General features: G+C 36.5%; 1 protein-coding gene across 1 annotated transcript in view; it reads left to right on the plus strand.

The window, feature by feature from the left end:
• Window positions 1-2,679: 2,679 nt before the first annotated feature.
• Window positions 2,680-18,212, plus strand: part of LOC101167004 (ATP-binding cassette sub-family C member 4) — a 48,184-nt gene continuing 32,651 nt past the window's right edge. The window contains exons 1-19 of the mRNA XM_023951044.2: window positions 2,680-2,895; window positions 3,307-3,417; window positions 6,566-6,686; window positions 6,781-7,005; window positions 7,113-7,202; window positions 8,357-8,520; window positions 8,609-8,734; window positions 10,436-10,685; window positions 11,724-11,828; window positions 11,982-12,071; window positions 12,192-12,383; window positions 12,458-12,552; window positions 12,623-12,709; window positions 12,793-12,889; window positions 14,633-14,839; window positions 15,036-15,167; window positions 15,329-15,366; window positions 15,646-15,740; window positions 16,146-16,292. Coding sequence (XP_023806812.1) covers window positions 2,822-2,895; window positions 3,307-3,417; window positions 6,566-6,686; window positions 6,781-7,005; window positions 7,113-7,202; window positions 8,357-8,520; window positions 8,609-8,734; window positions 10,436-10,685; window positions 11,724-11,828; window positions 11,982-12,071; window positions 12,192-12,383; window positions 12,458-12,552; window positions 12,623-12,709; window positions 12,793-12,889; window positions 14,633-14,839; window positions 15,036-15,167; window positions 15,329-15,366; window positions 15,646-15,740; window positions 16,146-16,292 — 2,446 coding nt within the window. The 5' untranslated portion in view covers window positions 2,680-2,821. The remainder of the gene's footprint in view (window positions 2,896-3,306; window positions 3,418-6,565; window positions 6,687-6,780; window positions 7,006-7,112; window positions 7,203-8,356; window positions 8,521-8,608; window positions 8,735-10,435; window positions 10,686-11,723; window positions 11,829-11,981; window positions 12,072-12,191; window positions 12,384-12,457; window positions 12,553-12,622; window positions 12,710-12,792; window positions 12,890-14,632; window positions 14,840-15,035; window positions 15,168-15,328; window positions 15,367-15,645; window positions 15,741-16,145; window positions 16,293-18,212) is intronic.

The raw sequence follows: 18,212 nt of genomic DNA on the forward strand, positions 1-18,212 counted from the left end.
AAGAGCCTTTCTATGTGCTCATGTTTGGGTCTTAAGATCGTCAGGTATCATATTAACGTAAAAAAAAAGGTGTAATCATTAATCGTTAAAACAGGAGAAAAGCAGGTGACAAAGTCCAGTCTACTGGTTCATCTATTTCAGTTCACAGCATTGAGCAACTAAAGACAAATGATTTGCCAGCTCCTATGTGAACATCTTAGGAAAAAAGAAAAGAAAATCGCCATAGTTTTTAAAATATGTATCCTCTTAGACTCAGTTTTGTTTACATTTAAAAAACAAAACAAAAAAAAACAACATATATGGAGCAAAAAGAATGAAACTGCCAGAAAAAAGAAGAAAAAGTTATTTTTTCACTATAAATTTAGAAATTTCTGTTTTTTTTTTCTGGAGTTAATTTGTACAAATAGGTTGAATAAAAAAGTACATTTTAATTAGGCTTATTTTTTTGTTTATTTGAACTGTATGTGGTTTAATCTGAGCACAGGTGATGGTGTGAGAAATGTTAATATGATGCAATGTTTAAAAGGGAGCAGACAATTATAAGAATTGTATTCTTCAATTCTGCTCCCTTCCAATCATGAAAATGTTTAATAGGTAAAACAAACATGTAAACATTTGGGCATAAATAATTTTCATGAAAGGACGCAATAAATAAATTAAATGAAAATTTGTGCCAAATGTAACATTAAGTTTGAAGAGGTTTTCCTGGAAATGCTAAATTTTCCCTTTAAAAAGCTATTTTGATCAGAAACTGTATTAGTTGTATTGTTAGCCTAAGTTTAGAAGTTTTTTCTTTGGCTGATTATAATTTATTCCTGCCAATTTTATTGTAAATGTGTTGTTCTATCCATCAAACCTGAACACTGTTAGGTGTTGAATATATGTAAGCCTAAGGACTGTGTTAGAAAAAAAAAAGTCAAATATCACTTCTGTCCTACGGAGCCCCTAAAGGGCCATTGATAGAAAAAAAAATGGAGGAAAACATTTTTTTTTTTGAAGTAAACATGTCTATGAAGACTCTCATTCATCCAGGTTGGTTCCATTCTAGCCAGAGAGAAAGGATGGTTTGAACGAGGAGTGAAAGAAGCCATCTTTGTCAAGAAGGATAAACCTTCTCTTAATAAGAATGGTGGTCTCAGGTTTATTCTTCCATCCATCTGCGGCAGTGTCTTGAAACCTAAACAAACCAAACCAGTTCCACCTGAGTCGTTAACCGCTGAAAGAGAGGACCAATTTGGAGAGTGAGTCACTGGCTCCCAAACCCCCAGCTGAGGACAAAGGACTATTAACGACCCGAAACCATGTAGGCTAAGTGGACAATACCTCCAGTTTCAGGTCTGACTCCTCCCCCATGAACGCATATATATACCAGCTCCTAGACCAGCTAATTAAGAATTGACAAAGCCTCTTGGATAAGAGGCGAAACGTCTTCTAACTTTAAGAAACAAGTCCAGATGACATCCCCTAAACCTATTTTTGAAGTAAAAAAATTGTTTTGAAGTAAAAAAAAAAAAAAAAAAACTAACTGGTGCGCACCAGTTAGTATCAGAAGCTATCAGATAGTTGACCTGCTTGCTCATTGTGCACCAAGTAGCTACAGTTGTCTTGAGAATGGCTAAAGTTGAGGATATGGACCTTGTAAACTTTCTGAAAACACGAAATATTACTGACAATGTCATAATGTCACCTGAAACTAACTGGTGCGCACCTGAAACTAACTGGTGCGCACCTGAAACTAACTGGTGCGCACCTGAAACTAACTGGTGCGCACCTGAAACTAACTGGTGCGCACCTGAAACTAACTGGTGCGCACCAGTAATTTTTTTTTTCCTCCAGTTTTTTTTTTCCATCAATGGCCCTTTAGGGGCTCCGTACTGTCCTAATTATTCTATAATAAAAAAACATGCTTATGGTGAAACCCTGCAAACAAGCAAGGGTCTGATTATTAAGACATTATGGATTAAAAGCTTTGCAAAGATGAATCATTTTAATACTCCTAACAGGAGCGAGAATAAGAACAGTCAGCAGATGAATCTAGTTGCATTGAGAATTAGCAGTTTTTTTTTTGCCATGTTCACATGTTTGAGGATCATTAATGATCTACTCATACATTCTGCTGCATTTTTGTATCCTGTTCCTTTCCAAAACATAAGATGAAACCATCATTCATCCATCATATTCTGCAGGCCCTCTTATTGATTTTCCCAGAGATTTTAGGTCTCCTTCCCAGTAATAACAAAACATTTAAATGTTTTTCCGATCGGCATTTGATCTATAGTTAAAGCGTTCCAAGTGGTCTTTTTATTACAATAATGCGGTAACTAGCCAAAAATTTAAACAAGAATTTAAGTGGAGTGGCTTTTTAAGATGAACAGGTACAACTCCACCCATGGATTACAGATATTGAACTGCAGCAGCACTTTTAGCAGTCTACATATTTTTTAAAGTTTGCAAAATATCCAAATACCATCCCTTTTCATATTTTTCAGATTTTACTGTATGTAAATGTGTTTACTGCAGTTGCAATTGTGGTAATTTTATCATGTGGTGGAAATGCCCAATCTCATGAAGGACGTTAGCACCAGCCAATGACGGGACAAATCCATCTCTGCTCCTGGGGTTGGCGGGGTCACATGGTACTCTCTGCTTACTCACAAGTGGCTGCAAGGCTCCAAGGGTAATCCTGTGCTGAGTGGGGGTGGGTTCAACATCAACACACACTGAACTTCACAGCAGCTGTTTCCCCCTCTGACTGCTTATCAATACGGTCTGCCACACAGTGCAGAAAACCTACAGGTTGCCTGTACTGTGTTTGTGAGGAATGGAACCTCTGCCCAAGGCTGGGAAGGATAATCCTTCGGCTTCAGCTAATCTTCTTTCTAAGATTTTCTTCTGGTAAGAAAACCCTCCTCATGCTGACTGCTCTGTGGGACAAACTGAAGGGGATGATCCTCAATGAACTGCTCTTTTTCCCGCTACTTGAGAAAATTTATCTTGTTGAGGTGGCATCCCTCTTGTTACACAGAAGAGAAAATTTTGATTGTTTTACTTTTTCCATTATTACTGTAAATTAATGGGGGGGGGGGGGGGGGGACTAGAAGTAATACATTTTTCACTGATGTGTTAAACGACCGATGCGTTGCGTGACCAATTTCACTTTTAATAGGCCTAAATATTAAATTTTTGATCAATTATTTACAAAAATCGTATCTGCATCTACTAATTTAGAAATGAATGTGTATTTTTTGCACGAATGATGAAAAGAACAATTACAAAACTCCTGATAGTTTTCATGCATGTCTGTAGTTGGCTAAGCCCCTTGTTCAGAACTGGGTACAGGAGAAAGCTTGAAGAAGATGACATGTTCAGAGTCCTGCCAGAGGATGCTTCCAATAGACTTGGGGAGGAGCTGCAGCGGTAAGAACCCCACCCTTTCAGGAACGGTGGTTATGTCATACTTCTTAGCTTCAGCCCTTTTGGTTGTGAAATGGAATCAAAGACCAAAGTCATGCACAGTGATTGTGTCAAGGTCCACAGACCTGTCTCAAAGTATGAAACCTTAATCCCTTGATTTAGAAAAAATAAAAACGTGCCCATTTCTATCAGTTCCTAATCCGTATGACAAAGTCTCACAAATACTTTGATTATGTTTTGTCCCTTTCCCTTTGATACTAAAATCTCACAGTTTGGAGGTTTGGGCCTCCAACATTTTTTTTCGCCATTACCCTCACATTTTACTTTTTTCAATAAGGTACACATAAACCATCATTCCCCTTTTCTTTGGTCAAATTGGGGGGTTTCTTTTAAGTTTAGACAGCACAACCTTTAAGTTTATCTGTTTTTAACGGTATCATGTTCTGGATTCATAGCCATCAAAACAACAGGTTCATATGTTTGTGTCACAGGTCTATAATCTTTAATACAAAAATCTCTAATTTAACAGACAAACCCCATCTGTCAAATTAAAAAGCAGACATTTCATTATGACCTTCACGTTCTCGGGGAGAAAGCCCAAGTCTCCCATTTCCTGGCACATTGAAGCCTACACAGGTCCATAAATGGGAGACTGCCCTTTATGAGGGAGACTTGGAGGCAAGCCCACCTAAATATAGACAGAAGTGTTCAAACTCTCACTCGGAGGCAAACGCCACCTGACTTCAAACAGGAGAGCTTTTGCAAAAGGTTAGATTTTTGAGAAGTTGAGAATACTTTCAACAGTGAACAAATAAAAGCATATTCATATTAAGAAAAACACATTTTTTACATTAACAATATATTTTGTACATGATTTAATATTTTTGTTCATAGTAAATAAATTAAAGCAACAAAACAATCTTAAGAGGTGATTGGGTGAATTAGTGAGCAGAGCCAGAAGAAACAATTCTCTATAAGAAGACCTAGAATTCCCATCATCGCTATACTAAGAGTCTTTAGGTCACAGTCCTTTATACTCAGGGGGGGAATATTTAGGTCAGTTTGGTAAAACATTTCATTTACTGACATTTGCAATCAGACATTGATTTACAAACCTAACATTTTTTCATAGAAATACATTTATACACACATTCAGCACAGATAGGCCTACATGTAAAATTCAGCAGTACCACAAGGATTTCTATTTTATACAATGTGGTATTTGAAAGATTTAATTTTTTTTTACTAATCTTGCAATTTACTTTGCAATATTTTATACATGAAATGACACCATGTGACAACTATATAATGATTATATATAGTTGTCATATGTTTTATATGTTTTTCATATATATGAAAAACATTTTGGAAATCAAAAGTTTAATTGCTACACATTGCTTGACACACATGACTCTTTCATGACATGTTAGTCTTTTTCTCCAATGCTGATGCAATTTTGTAGACTGACCAATAAATGTCACTAGTTTTAGTGTGTCAAATGCTTCACAACCACTTCAATACAGTTTGATTCATTTTGGTTCAATTTATATAGCCCAAAATCACAACAACAGTGGTTTTGATGGGCTTATTAAGACTACTGTTGTTCAGCAAGCATTAGTTTCTTCATAAATACTTAAAGTAGATTAAAACGTTCTGAAAATCTAAACAATGTAAACTACAATAACACAAGTGATGGTGTTCATGGATCAGAGCAGGAACAACTGCAAACCATGGTCTTAAATAATGGCAGAAGGACAATTAACAAACGAGAAGCAGCTGTGGTGATTGGAACCTTGAAGCAGGTGTAAACCTTCAGGTTATCTGGAACACGAAAGGGATGTTATTTGGCTTTATGTATTAGGAAAATAGATGCAATGTTAAAGTTATACATGATGTTCATATTTAGTTTATTAAAGCAGGTTAAATACACTCACAAACACACATATATTTATATATCTCTATCTCTATCTCTATATCTATAGATATATATATATATATAGAGTGATAAAATAAGAACAGTGAAAATCTCAAACAAAAAAATGAAAAAAAAAAGTTAAAATGCATTTTGTTTCTAGGTGAAACAAAACACAAACTGGACTATAAAATATGCCAATACTCAACAGTTTAAATATATAAAAGGAAAACAAATACTGATTATACTGAAAAAGTATTGGGTGACCCAAGCTCGGGTCCTTTTAACAGAGGCCTGGGAGCTTGGTGGTCCTGCAGTATTTTAGCTTTAGTTTTCAAGCAAGGGGCCTTGCTTAAAGTTGAAAGATGGGGATAATTTTGTGAAGCTTTATTTCTGGACAGGTTTAAAAAACAAAGACGTTCTGAACCTTTTGCCGACTCAAAATCAGATTATTGTTACCGTAGCCGTCTATTCGGGGTTTGGTGTCGGTAAAGCGGAGTTTCATATATACAAAAAGGAGCTCAGAGACACGTTTAGGTGAAGAGGACCGCTACTTTATTCTGCTCTTTTTATTCACATACCCAGAAGTCCATTTGTCACCTTATGTCATAAAACTGTCATGCGAAGAACACCAAAGTGGATGGTAAACAGTGTTACCGTACATACGCCCCCTCTTACAGATATAACGTCCTGTTTCAACATAAAACAACAAAGATGAATGAAAATAGTCTATTATATTAGTATATGAACGTTGAAAATGCCAAAAAATTGCGCCACCTCAGATGGAAGCATCACACAGACTTAGAGATCTTGTCTTTTGTGGACGAAGAAAGGATTGAAAATGCATAAATAATGTAGAAAATTTTCAAAATGACCTTTAGCAAAACTAAATACATTTTAAGGAAATTTGATTAGGTATACTTGGGTATAAGTAGAGTAAGTATACTATTTACCTGAAGTAAAACATTTTAGGCTTACAATATTTAAATAGTATTTTAAAAAATAAACCATACTGCCTCACTTTTAGTATATTCAAAGTATATGTGTAGTACACTTAAACAGACTACTTTTTGCTAAGTATTAGGATAATGGGCTTATGATTAAATTAGTTTTTTTTGTGTATGCTTTTCTTTGACTTGATTTTCTACACTAACAACATAGTTGTTACAACAGCAGTTTAAACAACAGCAGTTGCTTATGTTTTTTCTTTTTGCCTTACCCCACCTTCTTCTTTTAAAGGTATTGGACTCAAGAAGTTCAACAGGCAAAAAAAAAGTTACAACCTCCAAAATTTAGCAAAGCTTTGATTCAATGCTACTGGAAGTCATATTTACTTATTGGAGTATACATCTTTTTAGAGGTATGCTACAGTGATACTATACACCATGTGAACTGAGGTATTAAATTAGGAATTGTGTCTTACTATTGTTCATCAATTTGACTTTTAATTTTAGGAAGTTATTAAAGTCATTCAGCCAGTGCTACTTGGAAAACTCATTGAGTACTTTGAGAGCTATGATGCCACTCAACCGGTTCCAGTCTATGAGGCTTACAGCTACGCTGCAGGCATCTCACTGTCCACCTTCAGCCTGGCTCTTCTTCATCATCTGTATTTCTACCAAGTTCAGCGAGCAGGCATGAAGATTCGAGTTGCAGTCTGCCACATGATCTACCGGAAGGTAATGAATTAACGGTGTTAAAAGTGTTTTTTTTTTTTTTCTGTATTATTCTCTGTGATGTGCCAACTCCTTTTGGTGACTTGATGTGGTGCTTTTGTTTTCCAAAGGCTCTTTGCCTGAATAGCTCCGGGCTGGCCAAAACGACCACAGGACAGATCGTAAACCTTTTATCCAATGATGTCAACAAATTTGACGAGGTGATTAAAAGCACCTTTCACATATATGGTGTGTGTATTTTAGGCCAGAATAAAGCCATTTGACAAACGTATTTTCTGCACTGTATTCTGTTGCCAGATTAAAGGCTCATAGTCTATAAATGATCTACTTTCGAATTTATGTCATATATAAGGCAAATTAAGTAAGACAATAGAGCCAAAGATAAGTCCATAAGTCCATCAGACTTTATTAACTGACTTCACAGTAATTCTACAACTTGTTTGTAACATGCTACATGTTAGTCACGTTAGAAGCGTTAGCTGCGTTAAAGTATTCCCAGTACATGTAATTGCCAGCCTTGTTTAGAACATGTAAAAAAACTAACTGATACTGCTAAAACAAATATTATTGTGACTAGGCAAACTCTCAACACAGTCTGACACCACTACAGTTTAGCGTGTTTATCACACCCAACCTTTTTTGCAACTCATAACAAAACAAATCGACATTGCTCAACCAAGCTGTGATCATAGGTTATATAGGAATACAGGTTATTATTGCATTTCTCTACAAATTTGTCTAAATGTGTAAACCATGTAAATTCAAAATCGAAGCGAATCAAGTGAATCGAAAGAATCCAATCGATTATGGAAATTATTGGTGATACCCAGCCCTACTTTATACACTTTTCTCTCTCGTTTAAAGTCTCAAAGTTCAAAGCTTCGTAGAAAAATTTGTCTAGTAAGATTGTACTACAAAATGAAAGCAAAGATCTGCTCGTGATCAAAGATCACTCTGTAACTCTGGCAAGCTGGTAGCATTCTGGACAGGAGACACGTCACTTGTCCTGGTCAATATTCATCAGCAAATCGGGACCCAGAACACAGTGGGTTGTTTAAATAAATAAATAAAAGCGAAACAACCTGACCACGAAAAGTGAACAGCAATACAGACGAGGAACACTCTATAAAATGCTCCGGATTATAAGGTGCACTTTTACAAAAAAAAAGTAAGGCTTTTAAATGTGCCTTATACTGCGTAAAAAAACATTTTTTTAAAAACAGCCAGGTTACTAACATTTCTAACTCTAATTAATTTACTTTTTTGCAGGGCTTTTGTGTTTAAAATGATTCCACAGGATATACTTTTTTACAGTTTTCAGGTATGAATGAAAAATGTTTCTTTTTTCCTCCAGGTGACGTTATACCTGCATTTTTTGTGGCTTGGTCCACTACAAGGGATAATTGTGACAGTGTTGCTGCTGTACGCGATTGGTCCATCATGCCTTGCGGGAATGGCTGTCCTTTTAATTTTGATGCCAATACAAACTACATTTGGACGTTTGTTTTCAAGTCTTCGGTTTGTAGACATAAAAACATTCTCTAATCTCTGTCCTGATGTTTTACGTTGCACTACAACTGCTGTAATTTGTTTTTTTGAATTTCAGGGCTAAAACAGCGGTTTTAACAGACGAACGAATCCGCACTATGAATGAGGTGGTTTCTGGGATCCGGGTTATAAAAATGTACGGTTGGGAAAAGCCTTTTGGTGTGATGGTGGATGAGGTCAGAAGGTAAGATGTATCATGTATTGAGATACTAGCTCATTCTTTTGAATTGCTTAAAACAATATCCCAAGACCCCTTCTCACACTAGATGAAATGAAAGGTATTCCCATAATTTTATTTACTGATACATAAGGCACGTCTTGTCGTGTTGTGTATCACTTTGTGTTGTGAACTTTGTATTCACTTTGTATTGTTCAAGCCCTAATCTCTTGTTCCCAAATTCGATGCAAACAAGAAGTACCAAATCTTGCAAGTCCTCAAAAGAGGCAGGTTTGAGAATGGTACTTCTCCATTGACTACCTTGTTAAAAAACTACAGATATATAATATATCTATGTACATTTGGTTCTGATGAGCTTTTATTTATGTTGCTTTATCGATAACACTTCTGGATGGGGGAGTTTTTTCAGATAAACAATTTTCGTTTTAAGAAATCTCAAACTTATACTAAAAGGTCTGTTTTTTGATTGGCAGGTAGGTTGACCAATGGGTGTATCCAACATAGATTCAAAACATACTTTGTCCTGCTCAATTACTGTTGTTGACTTGGGTGGAGTAAATTCTTGTCATTATACCCTTGTATGCTTTTGTGATATGAATCTAAAAGATGATTATCTGTCCAGTTAAAAGTGTTTGTGGCATCATGACATCTGGTCATGTCTATAACATGTCTTGTGTTAAAGGGGTTATGCCATGTCAAGTTGAGTCAGGTCACATGTCATGCCGTAAATGCTAGTTCGACATTCTGTTGCCTGGTGTCTTTAAATGTAGACCATATTGCCTTGCTTCCACTGAGCGGTATGGTAGGGGACAGTCTGATCTGGTCCATTCCGATTTTTTGAGCTCTTCCATTATAAAATCGACCCATTAACCCTTGTGCTATCTTAGATGACCCCACCCTTGCATTGACGTGTTCTCCCTACCATGACAAAGGTGGATAAAGGTGGAAAGATTTCATGTAATCCATGGACACCAATGAGGTTCACAAATCATTGAAGAAAAAAGGTTCAGTGCACTGTCTAGTGGGTCTAGATGACCCAACTTCCAACTGTAAAGTGCCTAGGATAGCACAAGGGTTAAGCCAGACAGAACTGTACCATTTTTGGGCCCCTGTTGGTTGTAGGTCCACAGAAAAATGGAAAAGATCGGTTAGCGCGGAGCTACTGTTGAAACCTGTTGAGTGGCTGAAGGTCATTAGGACAAAATAATGTACCAAGGAAGTGGCTGTATTCCTCTTTGCGACCCCTTCGCATTAAATGCTTTGTATATTAAAAAAAGCCAAGCAGAAAAATAATAGCTGCTGGATTACCTCCATTGTTGTTGTTAGCTTCACCCCACATGTGCCATGACAGTCCAAATTTGAGTAGAAACCCTCACCTGAATTGTTTAGACCGTTCTAAACTGGACCATACCTGACCTTGCTGGTCAGTGGAAACGAGGCTTAAGGGGCCCCTTGTCAAAAATCAGATAGAGTAATGACATTTCATAGAGGGAATATAAAATTACTACAAACCAGAAACCAACAACTTTCAATTGCAACAATAACCAATTATCATTAATCATTGGTCACAAAAACCTTATTAGTGAAGTCAGCAACTAAAAATGATCAAAAAACAACACCAACAATTGTCATCAACAGAGTTCAAAACCAATACACTTCAGGTATTTGAAATAGCATTTACTCACAAGTTTGCTTTATTTTGCACAGAATGGAGATCTCGAAGATCATGCAAAGCTCTTATCTACGGGGTCTGAACATGGCATCCTTTTTTGTGGCCAGCAAGATTGTCATCTTCTTCACCATCTGTGTTTACGTGCTGACAGGAAACAAACTGTCGGCTAGCAGAGTATTTATGGCCGTTTCCCTCTACGGTGCAGTCAGGCTCACCATCACACTCTTTTTTCCTTTTGCTATAGAGAAGGTCTCTGAGTCTCTTATCAGCATCCAAAGGATACAAGTGAGTCAATAGACACCAAAATGCCACAAGTACATGAAAACAGAAATATGTCACTTTTAATTAAACTTTTAAACCTATTTTTTAATTAAAGTATTTTACTGAAAAGTCAGATTTTTGTTGTTGTTAATTGTTCAGTTGAAATTACTAAGCACTTTTTTAAAATAACTTGTTGAAAGAAAATGTGTATTTTGCTTTGATTAATTTGATTTATTTCAAGTAATTTCAGCAATACAGAAAGAAAAAGACAATTAACATACATAGGTATGGCAAATAGTTTTTAAATATAAATACATACATTGATTAGAACATAAATTAAAGGAAAGAAAATGATGCTATTTTCTTGGCATTACAATTGCTTCTAATCAGAACTAGACATGTTTGCACTTATACATGCACTCATGACACATTGAATCCATTAAATATGATTGTCACATAGAGTTTGATTAATTGCTTAAAAGGGAGTGGATCAAACTTATAAGATCCCATCCCTACTTGCTTATTTATTTATTTAATGTAAACGCAAGTAAGTGCATTTTGTGAATTTGCTGGTTTTTTAGACCAAAAATGCATGCAAATTTGTTAGTTAATATAGATATTATACATACACATAATGTTTATGATAAGGATTTTACATTTTATGCCAACAATTGTGAAGAAGGCAACCAAAAAAAACAACTAATTGATGCAACAGATTTGCGGCAAAATTTTGCGCCATTTCAACAAGTTAGAAATACAACCAGATTTTAATGTAATGGAAAAATGGAAAAGCCAGAAAATTGTGAAAAATCCAGAAGTCTATAGCCTTTATAATCTGCAATGAAAATCCATTTTTGCTGGCACCAATTTTAAATAGAGAATTTTATGTCAGTTCTGTTGATGATGAAAAAAAAATGTTCCATGCAGCACTACCTTTAAAACATTTAGCCCATTTGCACTAATTTCTGTGTAGTACAGCTGCCGTTTCACATGTCAAAATATTTGTTTTTGCAAACATTGATACAATAAAATATAACTTGTATTTTTTTCCTTTTGCACAAGAAATTTCTTCTGTTGCATGAAATGGCTCCACAACATCTGGGACTTCCTGTGGCAGAGAAGGACTGTATGGTAAAAATTCAGGATTTAACATGCTACTGGGATAAGGTGAGAAACTGCCTATTCTGTTTTATAAGAAATCTCCTGATCAAATGTGTATTCTAACCTCAGGGTTACTGGAAAGTTATTGATTTCATGTGACCCCAATGGATAGGATGGGGATACTACATTTTTCTGGTTCAATTACTATTTTCTTTGCAGAATCTTGAGGCTCCAACTTTACAGAATATGTGTTTCACAGTGAGGCCTGAGCAACTGCTGGCAGTTATTGGACCTGTTGGTGCTGGAAAGGTCAGGTCTGTTCTGGATTCTGTGTCCCCTTATTTCAGTGATTGCTTAATTCTTTTCCATATCAGCAAAAATAAAGACGGGCTTTTCATTTTTTTTCACCATCACTTTTGATTGTGTCAGTCCTCGCTCCTCAGTGCCATACTGGGAGAATTGTGTCATGAAAGTGGTGTGATCAAAGTCAAGGGAGAGCTGACCTACATGTCTCAGCAACCGTGGATTTTACCCGGCACAATTCGAAGCAATATTCTTTTCGGCAAGGAGCTTGATCCCAAGAAGTATGACCGAGTTTTAAGAGCCTGCGCCCTGAAAAGAGTGAGAACGCCTTTACATTTTTCTAGGTTTCTAGGTTTTGCTTTGGCCTCATTTACATTCAAAACTCTTTTCAGGACATAGAGCTGTTGCCGGGCGGTGACTTAGCGATGGTTGGAGACCGGGGGACCAATCTGAGTGGAGGACAGAAGGCAAGGGTCAGCTTAGCAAGGTGATCTGAACGTTTTTACATCCTTGCAGGTGTCAGAAGCAGATGTAACTTTACAAATGGGTATTTTTAGAGCAGTGTATCAGGATGCAGACATCTACCTGCTAGATGATCCTCTCAGCGCCGTGGATGCTGAAGTGGGCCGGCATCTCTTTCAACAGTTAGTTGACATCCTATAAAACCCAATTTCAGTTTAGCATGTTTCAGTCAATAACATATTTTTATTTTACTTTTTCTCACCAGGTGCATTTGTGGACTTCTGAGAAAAAAGCCTCGTATTCTAGTTACACATCAGCTACAGTACTTGAAGGTTGCAGATCAGATTGTTGTGTTGAAAGAGGTGTGTACACACTTTAGAGTTTCCTTTGTGTGTCACAAAAGAGTCCTGCTATGAGATACAAATCAGGGAGGGATTCAGCACACAAAGAACATGTAAATCAACGTAAAAGCCAAATCTGGCACAAATCACAATTTGTGCATCAATTAAATACTTTTAACATGATATGTACGTGAAATAAAAGTTATGCATCAGTGGGACATGTGTGAAAAGTCAGACATACAAGGATGTAAGTGGAACAGTCGTGGAAAGCCACAAATATACATTTCGATTTCGTAAAAATCACGCACAATTGCATAAGATTCACGCAATAATTGCATATTATCGATGTAAAATACACATAAACTGCGTAGTTGTCAACTGACCAAAAATTTTGAAAAGCTCAAAACTGAATTCACATGAAGATCCATCGACGGACAACTGCGCACATCTGCGAATGACAAGCGCAAAAAACACTTCTGAATTTGGTATATCACGCATATGTCATGGAAGACCGAAATTTCATACGTGTTACATACACAAAATGTAAGAAGTGGCTGTGTGACAAGGCCACAACGATGGAACCAAATGGGTTTCTTTGATGTGATTTTTTTTTCACTCATATCCTGTCACCATGGAAATGTTGAGGACCCCATTCTGCCTAAAAGAACCAAGCTGACAACAGAAAACATTTTTTTGACCTGCTGTATGTCTTCCCAGACATCACTTTTTCTCAAATTTAGAAGGAAATTCTGAAGACAAAAACATGTCTGTGCCATAGGATCACCAATGACCCAAATAGTGTTAATGGATGGAGTAGAAAACAGATGACACATAGTTTAAATGACACAGATGACTCATGAGTTAAAAGTAAACATAAAAAGTGGAAGAATTTACTCACTACACCAATGCAGTGATATAGACAGTAAAAACACCAAGGAAAAGGGTTTACCCCCATTGAGACAACTGTGTTGTGATATTGGGCTATATAAACAGAATTGATGAGGAAAATCCCACCAGCTAGACCTTAGTGAACGACAAGCGACAAAGAACTTACTTTACCTAGACCAGGAAAGATAACGATCAACAAACAAGCTAAATGTCTGAGGTGAATCTGAGAAACTCACAAGTATTTTCAAGGCACAAAAATCTCTCTGTTCATTTCAAACCCAGAAAAACGCAGAGACAAAACTGCTCCACCCCGAGGACAAAACACAAGTGAGAATCCGAACAACGTGGTCTAGTCAGGACAGTCAGGAGTGCTCTGATCTGTACATTGATCTGAACAACCCCTCCAGAAAAAGATGGAACCGCACAGAGAGCCACAAAATCCAGTCAGGCCTGGGGGACAGTGGACACTTCTTTGAAATCAAATCACATTCTGGGCAGAGAAGTTCACGTTAAACGGTTTCAGTTATTTATTATTCACAAGTGCAATACTGTACTACATACCTCTATGATCACTGTCACTGTGTATAATGATCCTTCTGCAACACTGGATGTACATATTTTAGACCTGACATACAGTATTTTAGAGATTTAAGATACATTTTTTTAAATGTATTTTCATTTTTAATCTTGATATACCAGACCATCCACAGAACAGTTTAGAACTTCACGTCAGTCAATCTTGATTGGAATCCAAATTAAATCTATGTTTTTTATTTTTATTTTACTTGGACTTTTCTCCCTGAAAAAAAAAGTCCTTTGCATTTCTTCTTCCTGCAACAATAGCAGTTAATTCTCCTTGTTTTCTTTATTTGTTAGGGCCAGATGGTAGCACGAGGGACTTACAGGGAGTTGCAGTTGTCTGGAGTAGACTTCACCTCCCTGCTTAAACATGACCAGGAGGATGAACAGCAGGACTTTCACCCTTTCACCTGTATACCCTATGTGCTGTCTGACAGGTCCTCCGTGTCCTCCCTTTCCTCCTCTCAGTATTCTTTGATCGAAGGAACAGATGCTCGTTCAATGGTGTGTATCTCTGATAAAAAAAAAAAAAAAACATTAAATAAAATATTTGATAAGAAAAGGAATCACCATTTTGCTGACAGTCCTGTCAGCCGCTAGAGGGCAGTAGTTACTCAATTTCTATCAGTTTTTTTTCTTTTTATTACATCTGTATTTCAAGTATTGCTGTAAGATTTACGTTGATACTTTACATTTAAAGGAAGTGCATCCAAAAGAGGAGGAAAACCGCATGGAAGGAAATGTCGGCCTGTGCATGTATGTGAAATATTTCATGGCTGGTGCTCATTTCTCTATTCTCTTGGTCCTCATTTTACTCAACCTTCTAGCACATGTAAGTTTACATTCATTCATTTACAATTCTTGTTTAAAACTCAATAAATTATTGTTTTAATTTATAATAAATCATACTTTTATTACATTTATTACTCAAAAGTGAATGAATAAAGTGTATAAATATTGATCAAAAAAAACCTTTTTTTGGTGTCATATTAGGTAACGTTTGTATTACAGGATTATTGGCTTGCTTTCTGGTGAGTTTTTTTCCTCTTATTTTTGCATAACTCCTGATCAAAATGTTGACAGGACATTTCACCTGACCAGCTGACACATGTTTTAAGACTGAAATACCACTGATTTAATCACAAGTTGATTGGCCGCACTGTTTTTCTTGACATTGTCTACCACGTATTGAAAGCAACCTTGTGCTTGAGAATAAAAGTGAAGCATTATGTATTCACACAGCTGATTTCTTTCTTTGTTGTCGTCCTCTGCCCTTGTTGGGTTTTGTATCTTCTGTGGCCAACTCTCAGGGCTTCTGAGCAGAGACACATCAGTGAGACAGAACACCTGAATGGCAGCCTCCCTCGGCAGTTGGACCTTGACCTGTACCTGGGTGTTTACGCAGGTGAAGCTCACTGAGTGCATATTGCTTTTTGAGTACTGTTGAGCCTGTGAATACTGTCCCCATTCAGTGAACAGATCCACAGTTCTTTGGCTGTCTCCCAAGGCCTTCAAGGCCCAATATGGGTGCATGGACCTCAGCTGTGCAGAGAGATAGCGGAACTTTTTTTTCCCTTTTACTGTTGGATTGCTCTGATTGTCTGCTCGCGACTCCCAGACACCTTACCCATTTAGGCTTTGTGCTAACAGAGATAAAGCAAAATGCACTACAAGAAAAAAACACACATGTGAGAATATAAGAAAAATTAAACAATATGTGCTTAATGATACTATCTCTCCTATACTCTTGATGTTGATTGAATGGAATTGTTATAAATGAATGTGTTTTTTTTTTTTTTTTTTGTGTCAGGTTTAACAGCTACCTCAGTCGTCTTTGGCTTCCTTCGCACCTTGGTCTTCTTTAATGTCCTAGTCAGCTCAGCCCAGAAACTTCACAACAGCATGTTTAATGCCATCATTCGGACCTCACTTCGCTTTTTTGATGCCAACCCAATTGGTAAGTTATTCACAGCCATCTTAAATCTTAATTTTTTTCATCCACAGAAGGTTGAGCGTTCTGCGAGAACGCTGAGATTCTGAGGTGAAGCCTTTGACAGTATACTGTCATTATGTGCCACCACTAGAGAGCAGACTCCCACTTTTTTTTGTTGTAAATTTGGATCTCCTTAAAATTTTCTGAAAAGCCTTCCCAGAATTTGTATTGACCTAAATGTAATAAACGTTTTCTTTCTCAAATTTACTCCCCTATAACACTATAATTACTTTTCTTAAAAATATGCAATTATAATTATTATTTAACATTTATACATTTAAAGTCACCTAATTTTATTTTCCTCTTTCACCCAGATTTCTAAAGAAGCTGCAACATATTTATTAGTTTGAACAAAAATTTGCCTATATTTATCAAATCATATATTGTAAAATATGTATTTATAAATAAAGTTAAATTTCAAATAGTTCTACGATTTTTTTATCAGATTGCTGGATTTTATTTGTATCTGAATAGACTGACACCATTGCTGTAATGTTGAAATAAGATGCATATATGCTATTAAATAATGGGTCAGAATACAATATTTACCCATAATGCTTTTAAATTCAGCTAAAAACTGATATCTTGACATATTAGGCAAAAAGCTAACAATCAGACTGCATTAATACTATTTGCGGAAGCTCTTGAACAGTGTTGAGTAAATACACACATGTTTGTACAGTGCATTGCATCAGAGATTTGCCATATTTAGATTAAATTGAGTGAGTCCAAGGAAGATGATAAAAAAAACTAAATAAATACCTTGGAAATATTTAAAGGATGTTTTTGTTGTTGCTGCTTTTTTTTAGGCAAATTTTACACCACTTAAAAAAAAATGAAAGTAACAGTGGTTATTTTTGCTCTAATTTTTAATCAATGATCACTTTTAATTAGGTTACGTGGTGTCACCACAATCCATCATTCAACTCCAAAGTCAACTATCAAGTGGCCCACTTTGATAACTTCAATTTTTCTGGAGCATTGTTCACCTGTCAGGAGATAATTACTCAGCCTAATCTCTTCATAGTGACATGCGTGTACAGCACAATCAGCTCGGGTGGGAATTCTTAACAAGAAGGGAACTTGTTTCTGTATAATGAGTCATAATAAGCAAGTAACACAGGTCTAAATATGATTTGAGGGTGTTCGGGAGGTTGCGGTTTATGCTGGCATTAGAAGTGGGTGTAGCGACAAAGCTTTCCTTTTCAGAGCTGCGTTTGAAGCAAACACTGCTTCTTAATCTATGCTTTTTGTTTTTGCGACTTGAAGTACCTGACTGCTTATCTGGGCGTGCCCTATTTGGCAAAGTGTTCATACAGGGTGGAGAGCAAACACTTTGAATAAAGTAATAATCTGTTTAATAGGGCAGCAAAAAAAAGGTTTAACAGACACTGCTATCTGATTGCTGCTATCAGTAACTGTTGTGTGACCAGTCCAGTCATTACAGCTTAGCACACAATGCTGAACAAACAACACTTTGACTGGATTAAGAGGCGACTGTCCCTGTCTATTTTTCTTCATATCTTTTGTTCAATCTGGAGCATAAAAGAATTAATATGACATGTTTTCATTTCAGTGATAAATGGTGGTTCACTTTCTCTGCTTCTGTATTTTTCCCCAACTCATTTTTTCTTTCTAAGGAGGGAACATTTTGAACAACAGCACAAAGACAGCAGTTGTCAGCTCCTTATTATTATTTTTTTTAGCCTCCTAACATTCTGCCTCTTTTCTTTTAGGAAATAATTGTCACGTTCATTCATCTGCCTTCTTGCTATAAGTGTGAGTGATTTGTAAGTGTGTGCCCGCGCCTTGTAAAGGATTTGACAGCTGTTTACACGTGTAAGTGATAGGTGTGCTGACGCCACTGAGCAGTCCCAGCGTGTG

The sequence above is a fragment of the Oryzias latipes genome, chromosome 21 (genome assembly GCF_053564925.1).
Source record: "Oryzias latipes strain Hd-rR chromosome 21, Olatipes_Hd-rR_3.1".
NCBI classification, from domain to species: Eukaryota; Metazoa; Chordata; class Actinopteri; order Beloniformes; family Adrianichthyidae; genus Oryzias; species Oryzias latipes.